Source organism: Notothenia coriiceps, unplaced genomic scaffold, assembly GCF_000735185.1.
Source record: "Notothenia coriiceps isolate Sejong01 unplaced genomic scaffold, NC01 NC01_scaffold00027057, whole genome shotgun sequence".
In the NCBI taxonomy this organism is placed as follows: Eukaryota; Metazoa; Chordata; class Actinopteri; order Perciformes; family Nototheniidae; genus Notothenia; species Notothenia coriiceps.
In genome coordinates this window covers 1-9,919 of record NW_011359758.1, presented here as the reverse complement: position 1 = coordinate 9,919, position 9,919 = coordinate 1, and the positions used below count along the sequence as shown (strand labels likewise).

Below are 9,919 nucleotides of genomic sequence, written 5' to 3'. Positions count from 1 at the left end.
TCTCCAGCCTTGGTCAGCCATGTCTCGTTCCAGCAGCCATTCCTCATCAGGTCTCCCTGGTTCCCCAACACCTGACGAGGACCTCGTTGACGTCCGAGCCAGTCTGACTCTCGCATTAAGGGTCTTCCCCAAGGGCCCTCACTGGACTTGCCACACCTGCCGACTGGGAATCGAACCCCAGTCTCCTGTAACAAAGAAACAGACGGCTGACTTGAGAGCATTTTCACTAATATCTTGTAGTCTGTATGAGCCAGTGTCTGACATGTGAAGCTTATTTCTTGTTTAGTGACACATTTTTCATCCTGCACCACCATCCATGAACATATTGCTTTTGGAAATGACATATCTGGTAACTATGAATATGTCGGACGTACACATTCATATGAGGTATTTAGATTTAAATAAAAAAGACTATATACTCAATGTTTTGGCACTGTCCACCTTCACCATTATACATTGTTACACACAATGCCTGACCTCTGTGATATAACTCTGCTGTGCATACTGAATGTTGTACTACTAAATTATAATTGTACCTTTTTATCTATGTGGTCTTACAGCAACAAATACGTGCTACTAATGAGATGGAAATCTGTTGCAAAAAGACAATCCACAAAAATGCCTGAAGAAGCAGCACTCTTACTAAAACTCTCTTCTCCCCTTTAGTTTTCTCTCCTTTTAAGTGTGAATGTTCTCCTGTGCATTGCAGGTGTCAGTGTAACGGCCATGCAGACACGTGTAATGAACACGATGGTACAGGATGCCCCTGCCAAAACAACACCGAGACCCCCTCCTGCCTCAACAACGCTCAGAGTGACCGCAAAGACTGCTACAAGCAACAGGTATGCACTTAAGGCACTTACTTACTTTTAACATATTATTCACACAGAAGTTGACCATGGTCACTGGTCGCAATATAATCTTTGACTTTCTTTCTCTGCATTGTTAAAGGCAAAACATTTGTTGTGCTCTTTTATTCAGTGTGCCAAGTGCAAAGACTCCTTCAACGGCACCCCAGTGAACGGGCGTCAGTGCTACCGTCAGTTCAACGTGGACACAGAGTGCTGCTTCGACCCCACGTCCCAGACCAACTGCTTCCATGACCCCACCATCCGCAACCTGCCCAGAGGCCGGACCGTCTTTTTCTCCGCGCAGCCAAAGTTCACCAATGTGGACATCCGGGTTACCATCGATGTTACCTTTGGGGAGGTGGAGGTGTACGTGTCCAACTCTCCTGACATCTTCATCGTGGACGTAGACAGATCCACGGGGATTCACACCATCAAGATCGAGGAGGATCCAGCGACTCGAGGCACAGCGACTGGCGTAGATAAGGATTCACCTCCGTCCCCTATAAAGGTGTTTGCCAATGCCTCGTCCAGTCTCTTGGGTCCCTTGCTCTCCCACAATCCACTTCAGTTGCAAGCAAAACCCCCAGGGGCGGAGAAAGAGATGACAGAGGAGCGCGCTGAAGGACTCATCAGCTACATCACGGTGTGGAAACCTCAGACGGTGCTGATAGTCCGCGGTGTTCGAGATCGCGTGGTCATCACCTTCCCTCACGAGGTGCACTCCCTGAAGTCCAGCCGCTTCTACATCGCTCTGAGAGGGCTGGGAACTGAGCAGAGGCAGGGGGAGTCGCAGGGTCTGCTGTTTCTGCGACAGGACCAAGCCCACATCGACCTGTTCGTCTTCTTCTCTGTTTTCTTCTCCTGCTTCTTCCTCTTCCTGTCCGTCTGCGTCCTCCTGTGGAAGGTGAAGCAGTTCCTGGACTTCCGGCGGGAGCAGCGCCGACACATCCAGGAGATGACCAAGATGGCGTCGAGGCCCTTCGCTAAACTCACCATTTACCTGGAGCCGGAGGAGCCTCAGCTCATCTACCTGCCGTCAGCGGGCGGGGGGGGCAGCACTGTGTCGCTCGCTCACGCCCGCACAAGCAAGCTAGGAGGTGTGGTGGTGGGTCAGAGGGGCCGGGCGGGGGGTGTCTCCTACAAACACGACCCGGGCTCCGGACCCACGGCCCACCACCACCATCATCTCACCCTGGGTGGAGGGGGCAACGGTGGGCAGCACCTTCCGCTTCACTACCTGAACACCCACCACTATGCCAGCACCACGTCTGGCACCCCCGCCTCACAACATCACCACCCATCCACGTACAGCGGCTACCAGAACTTTTGCCGCTCCGACCCCTTCCTCTCTCAGCTCATGGGCTTTTCTTACTCCACCTTTAAGGTCGGGCCCATCACCCTGGAGCCCACGGACGACGGCATGGCCGGGGTGGCCACCGTCCTCTTCCAGCTGCCCGGGGGGGTCCTGGCTCCCAATCGGGCCTGCCTGGGCTCTGCACTGGTTACTCTGCGTCAGAACCTGCAAGAATACTGTGGCCATGGCAACGGAGGGGGTCACCCGGGGGGAGGGGGGCGCAAGGGTCTGCTCGGGCATCAACACCTCACCACTATGGCTATGTAGGGAAGCAACAATATAAGATAAGGTGTAAAAGAGAGGGGATGAATTGAATTTGTTTGAAAGCTGAAAGGTAAAAGTCCAAGAGTTATGTCGCTTCACGTGAGCATTTTGAACAGAGTTGTACATACACTGTAAAATGAATTATTAAGTGTCTGTTATTTGTATTATGTATTGCAGTGCTTCACATGACCATGCCAGCTGTCTCTACAATGCACTACAACTGCTTCATGCTTCAACAACACATCCTGTCTATGAGCTGTGAGCACACTCGGTCTCATACACAGACTGAAGCCGGACTGAGGACAAAACTCTTCTCACTGACAAAGAGAGGTGTTAAAAATACTCTCTTTGGAACCAACATGTGCTTTATACCCCAGAAAGTGACAATCAAAATTGCCGTTGAGAACAAAAAGACTTTGGTTAGACGTAATGTGCAAGATTGTGATTGTCGCTTGTGAGATGTTTTTTATATCACAGTCGATATGAGTGATTTTATACTGTAGCTCAGTATATGGCAGGCTTCGAGGCTACGTGTTTATGTTACACAGAATCCTGAGTATGTGCATATTCAGTCACCTGTTACACTTTAATTTGTGTTTCTTCTCATCTGCCTTCACTTATTGCCTTGTCTGCGAGTCAAACGGCTTACACTTAATAACACATTTGGTTTTATGACTCGAAAAAATAATGAAGGATGATGTTTTCCTATTAATATAATAGTAAAATAATTGAGAAATCCAACATAATTCGTCCATGAAAAGAAGAAAGTATGTGTCCTTTGGAAACATTTGGTTACATTTTGTTGACATGAAATGTATGTTGGTGTTTGGCTCGTTTTGCTGGACTGCTTTTTTCAGGCACCTTGTCTGCTTAAATGATTGTAATAATAACCAATCAATTTGATTTAAAAAAAGAAAAGAAATTTGATGTATACAAAAGAAAAAGTATGGAAAATGTTACTTTATCGAAATGAACGCAACGGAATGAATTCTCCTGGTGAGAGATTTTGAGAAGACGTGAAAGCTTTTTTATTTGTGATGAGACTGAATTACTTGTTCACTTGTTGGTGTCAAGGTTAGTTTTTTTTTTTTGTGTTTCCTCTCTGGTTTCCTTTTTGCACTGCATGGAGGCAATGAGCCCCATTATTCACGAGAAACACTAAGAGATGTCGTCCAGCCTCAGATGGCACACGAGTCATGAATGAACTAAGAATGATGCTACTGGCTTATTATCGACTGAACAAAATCATGAACTGTATACTCACAGCAAAAGCTTCAAATACATACTGTCCCTATTTATAACAGCCCTCCACCATTATGCATTAATACTGTTTTTTTTTGTCTTGTATCTTTGTCTATGTTCTTTTTTTAACATATTTTGTACATACATTTTGTTGTGTTTGTTTTTTTGTTTTCAAAAAAGGGAACAGTGCTGTACAGAATATAATGCGTCAAGATTCTCTGTCCTGAGTCGGCTTGAATAAAGTCTGTGAAACATGACTCGGTGTTTTTTTTTTTACAGGAGGGAAAACTAATTACAAATGCCTATTAACCCTTAACAACTCCTTACAAAATAATTAGAAACAATACTTAATTGTGATTTTCTAATGTATCTAGTCTAAAAATGTTTAGAATTATGTTCCTTTGTTTTCCATTTTAGAAACAGAAATACTATCTCCATGTTGGGTACACATTTTATACATTATTAAACCCATATCACACCAATATTACACTGTTAACCCTCCTGTTGTCTTCGGGTCAAATCTGACCGATTTACTACTTTCATCAATCATAACTTTTTTGTTTTACATTTGATTGCATTAAGGCATTTATGATATCCTTCACATTAGACATTTGAATATATACAATTGGTGATCACCACTTTCATTGAATTTTGGATGATTTACTCAACTTATTAATTCTTTATTCCCTGTCAAAAATGACCGCCATAAAGAAAAGGAATTAGTAACCATCCGGATCAGATCAAACACACACACACACACACACACACACACACACACACACACACACACACACACACACACACACACACACACACACACTCTAAATGTGTTCCCCCTGTTATAAAGTTACACCCCCCTTATGTGCCCATCCCCCCACATGGATCACACCTGGCACACGCAATACATGTTCAGTGTCTATTCTTTGTGTATTTACTGCAGTTGTTCATGTATACCAGTAGTCTGATACAATAGTTACAGTTTGAAAGAGTGTTAAATGAAATTTGGTGATGATTAACGGTTTTTGTGTTAAGGTAATAGCAGTTAAAATATGACCAGTCAAATTTGACGCGAACACCAAAGTAAGGGGGGGGACTAAGACAATAGAAGGGTTAAACAACACTATTGCAGCCATACAACACTGTTAATATACCATTATCACACTCACACTACACACATCTACTAACACCAATATTACACCAATGTTAAACCGTTATTACACCATTAATACAGCACTAACATTACACCCAAATCACACTATTATTACACCTTTATAACATCCATATTACAATTATACTAAACCCCGCAATGCCACCTGTCAAATTACTTTAACCCACCAGAGTACAGAAACAATGTAGGCTAAAGGTTACATTTCAAAAAGTCATTAAAAAACAACAAGAGAATGCAAATAAGAAGGATAAAGTAGAATAAAACAGATTTAAATAAAAGAAAAAGAGTATCTGTGCATTATAAGACATGTTTAGTTATTTATTTAATAAAATGCAGTGTTAGTAAGTGGTTGTATTTGTGATTGTGTTGCTGTTGCTTTAATCCTGTAATGTAACACTTGGACATCAGTGACCTGCGCTGATTGGCCGGAGCAGGAGGAAGTGTGCTGCTCTTCCTGTGTTATATTCTAGTCATTTATTAAACGTTAACCTGCTTAGGTATTGAAAAGCAGCTTTGACTGAATGACGAAACTATCAACAGTCAGTATTTTCTTTACAGCTGATTGTCCGTAATAACATTGACAGTTGCCTAGCTGCAAGAAAACGGTTTTAACGGTAAATGACCCACAGTGCTAGCCCCGCTGCTAGGCTAATGCAGGCGTTAGTGATGCTTAGCTATGATGCTAACCCGCAGATAACAGAAATATGGAGAAGATGAAGACTGTTGTCGTGTATTTATGCAAATGTATTGTATGTTACTGCCTCTTCTGTACTATAAATTAACCTCAGCAATGTGTCCCTCTTGTTCGCAGCACATTAAGTGACGAAACCCTAATGGTGACCAGATGAAGATGAAATCCAACAAGAAGAAGTCTTTGCAAAACAAATCAAAGAGAGGAGAGAAACAACATGATGTTCTGGTAGTTAAGACTGAATGTGAACCAGAGGAGGAAGTGCACCTTACTAATGGGGTGGGTCTGACCATCCAAATCAAGGAGGAACCACTCTCACTGGAGATCAGTGAGCAGCACAATGGACCCTCATCATGCTGCTCAGACACTAAGGATGGGACTGAGGCATGCAGGCCAGATGTTCAGCAACACATAAAGGAAGAGTGTGACTCTGAGCATCCTCCAGATCTCACTGAGGCTGCTGTCAAAGAGGAACCAGAGTCAGGGATAAAAGAGGAGACACACATTGAGCAGCAGAGAGGGGGGGAGGCAACAATACACATCAAGGGAGATTATGGAGAAGGAGAGAAGGACTGCAAAGGTAGGATATCTGTAGTTTATTAAAAAAAACAGGCAATCCCTGGATATTATTGACGCTTTGGTGTTTCTTTTATATTAAAAAGTGTGTTTCTTCATTGCACTAATACAACAGCAGGTTATCAAATATTTTAAAATGTATAAGTATTAATGTAATATAAGATAAGGCCAGTACTTTGCCATTTGTGGCACTGTAGCTTGTGTAACTCATGTCATGTTGTAAATTGGTAATTTGCAATATTTAAATATATTTAGATAAGATAAGACTGGATTTACATTTTTCGCCTCAGCGGACTCGGCATGTTAAAACAATGCGTTGCACATCTGAAAATGAAAAAAGAGTAATAAATAAACCAACATAAAATAGAAACATCTCAAAATAAAAAATATATACATATGAAGGGCCAAATTACAGAACAAAAAATTGAAAGAAGAATATTATTTACATACTGTTTATTATTAATGTAATAGTCTTATTTTGTTGCTCATAACTTTTAAGTATTTTTCACGTTGTCTGTATAATAGGGAAGTTTGAAAATCATAATTACCACCTTCATTTCATGCACTTTGCCTCCTGTGTGTCTTCCTCTCCTCCCCAGAGTCATCGTCTGACTTCTATCCATGTCCTCATTGCGATGTCTCCTTCACTGACCTGGACTTCCTGGAGAAGCATGTCAAGTGGGTCCATCAGAAGGAGTATCTTGCCAAACTAAAGAAATGCCTCTCAAGCCGCACACTGAACCTCATCCCCAAACACCCGTGCACCGTCTGCAGCAGCACCTTTAAATCTAAAGTACACCTTAGGCTCCATATACGTGAAGCCCATCCTTCTGCTCCTCCTCGCAGACTCTTCCCCTGTCCGACATGTGCGCGCAGCTTCCAGTACCTGAAGAATCTGAAGAATCACTGTCAGCGCTGGCACAGCATGTCCGTGGCGACCAAAGGAGGACATCTCAGCTGCGCCAAGTGTGGGAAGAGTTTCAAAGCTACCTGGGGTCAAGGGCCGCATTTGTGTCATGAGCAGCAAAACACAGAAGCCGAGGATAAGCCAATCTGTCTGGATGTTGGTGTGAAGTGTCCAGAATGTGGCAAGATGATAGGCACACCTCAAAGCCTGGAGGATCACATGCGCACACACACGGGTGACCGGCCGTATGTCTGCAAGGATTGTGGCCGGAGGTTTGTGGAGCGTAGCGGGTGGCGGCAACACATGAAAATACACTTAGGGGAGAAGCCTTACAAATGCCAGGTGTGCGGGAAGGCCTTTTTAAGATCACATCACCTCAAGTGCCACTTAACCACACACTCGGGGAAGAAGGAATACTCTTGTTCTGAATGTGGAAAAGAGTTTGGATTCAAGTCGAGTCTGACTCTCCACATTAGGACGCACTCCGATGAGAAACCCTTTCACTGCAATGTGTGCGGGAAGGACTTCATCACCCAGAGAAACCTCAGGGTTCACTCCAAAATCCACAACATTGAGAAAGCTCACCAGTGCGGTGACTGTGGGCTGAAGATTGGAGACATCGGGGCTTTGAAAATACACCTGCGCACACACACCGGAGAAAGGCCTTACCACTGCACAGTCTGCGGCAATAGGTTCATTCGCCTATCACATCTGCGGAACCACCAACGCATACACACTGGAGAGAAACCCTACAAATGCAATGAATGCGACAAGAGTTTCACTCAGTCAGGTGATCTGGCCAAGCATAAGAGGATACACTCTGGGGAAAAGCCCTTTGAATGCCCAGAGTGCCACAATCGTTTCACCTCGTCCGGCGATCTGGGTAAGCACAGGAGGAGTCACACCAACCTGCGTCCCTACACGTGTGAAGAATGTGGAAAAAGCTTTCGTTTGTCAGGACATCTTAAAACTCACATGTTAACCCACACAGGCGAGAAACCATATTCCTGCCCGAACTGCCTGCGCAGGTTTGCTCGCTCTCACCATCTCTCTGGGCACGTGGCTAAATGTCGCTGACTTTAACAAAATGATTATAAAGGAGCTATACTGATTTTGAAGTGGTTATTAATAGAGATGTATGTACGTTTTTTTAATTCAAAACTCATATCCGTATATGATTATTTATATAATTGTTCAGTACATTCCGTCACTCGGATAGCATTAACTTGTAAAGAAAAGTGGAAAAACACATGGACATTTTTGTTACTGCATGTAACTTTATTAAAGCATTATCCCAGGCCTTGTAGATAGATAGATAGATAGATAGATAGATAGATAGAATCGGAGGGATGAAACCCTCTAATGGTCACACATGCAGAGCACACGGCACGCACAGTGACATTTAGATTTAGATTTAAATTTAGATTTATGATAAACCGGTTTGAAAAACACTATTATAATGAAGGCTTGTTGTCATCGTGTAAGGCAAAGTTCATGGAGACATGTTGTTAATGTACGGTTGTGTGTTTCACAGAAAAATGCTATATTATTTGTAAAAATGTAATAAATTATTTGATGAATGCATGAACACTATGTGTAATGCTACTGTGTCTTAAGATACTGGGAGAGGGCAAATTATTTTAAGCCTTTTGTGCAAAAGTGTTAAATGCCCACAATAAGGATGCCCATATTTCACGCAAGACTGAAAACTAGAGATTTTATTTGACTTTATCATGATAAAAAGATAATGGATTTATGAAGATGACTGAATTTGGATAAACATTTTTTTTCTTTTCTTTTTTAAATCTGGTTGTGTTTTCTGGTACCCATTTTTCAGATCAATTACATGCACATACAACAAAATATAAAAGAAATAATTGTTAAAAGCTTAATAAAAACAAAATCACACAAAAGGGGATTTGGTATTATAAAAATAAGACGAGCACTGCAAATTATTGCTGATAACTTGTAATAGACCATAGATGTAAATGTACAAAATATCGCAAAAAAAACATTACTGGGTCATACAAACGTTGGGACTTAAAGGTAAAGTTGTAATTTGTTTGCAGTTGTACCAACCAGTCGATCGCGATCAACCGGTCGATCGCGAGTGTGGTGCGGGTAGATCGCGGACCGTTAACAAAAAAAGTAACAAAATAAATAAAAATAAAAATAATAATGTTTGAAAAATATGTTTTTATATGTAAACATATCATCCACCACCCCGTTAGCAGGTGCCACTTGATTGACGTATATTTGAGACACCTCAATAATATAATACATTAACCATGCTTTATGTGAACCTCATCATGACACAAGAGAGGACGGCAGGACTGCAATTTCCCGTGTTCAATGAATGCAACAGAGGCAAGTCACCAGGCCAATCAGAGAGTTGCATGGAAATACACGTGTGCTTGTGTCATTCAAACCGGTGCTAGCGGGGACCGTGATGTTAGCATCTGGTTAGCTAGCTGCACTAACGGACATAACGTATGACGTATCATTCATCTTTTTTCTTCGGCGTGAGAGGACGCTGGCGTTGACTGTTCGCCGCTTCTCTGTTCGAAAATCTCGTCTTTCTTTGTGTTAATCTAAGAGTTTCTGACCACTTTCTACTGCTATAGATTGCTAACTATTCTGTTGGTTTTTGTTCTGATCTGGACATATTTGTTACACCCGATTGCCATTTTTGACGGACGCTTTGGTTCTCTACCCTGCTACACCTACCTGCCAACGCTGCTCCATCCATCAAATAACCAGCCCCATTCTTCGTCCTGCCCCTCCCCGTGGGCCCTGACTCTGGTTCTTCTTCCTGCCGGTCCCCCCATCTGCTGTAAAGGACAGCCTGCAACTGACCTCTCATCCT

General features: G+C 42.8%; 2 protein-coding genes across 3 annotated transcripts; both read left to right on the top strand.

Annotated features, from left to right (window-relative positions):
* The first annotated feature begins 19 nt into the window (after window positions 1-19).
* On the top strand, window positions 20-3,968 carry LOC104957441 (multiple epidermal growth factor-like domains protein 8). Its single transcript, XM_010785073.1, has 4 exons — window positions 20-180; window positions 710-842; window positions 982-2,539; window positions 2,647-3,968. Exons 1-3 carry the CDS (start codon window positions 20-22, stop codon window positions 2,470-2,472), a joined length of 1,785 nt encoding a protein of 594 aa, XP_010783375.1. The 3' UTR covers window positions 2,473-2,539; window positions 2,647-3,968.
* Window positions 3,969-5,315: 1,347 nt separating this feature from the next.
* Window positions 5,316-8,759, top strand: LOC104957440 (zinc finger protein 2 homolog). Of its 2 annotated transcripts, none has more exons than XM_010785072.1 (3): window positions 5,316-5,418; window positions 5,691-6,150; window positions 6,746-8,759. In XM_010785072.1, the coding sequence occupies exons 2-3, from the start codon at window positions 5,724-5,726 to the stop codon at window positions 8,128-8,130; spliced, it is 1,812 nt and encodes a 603-aa protein (XP_010783374.1). In that variant the 5' UTR covers window positions 5,316-5,418; window positions 5,691-5,723; the 3' UTR covers window positions 8,131-8,759. The 2 variants fall into 2 exon arrangements, with proteins under 2 accessions (XP_010783374.1, XP_010783373.1); XM_010785071.1 differs by having other exon boundaries at window positions 5,316-5,493.
* Window positions 8,760-9,919: the final 1,160 nt, after the last annotated feature.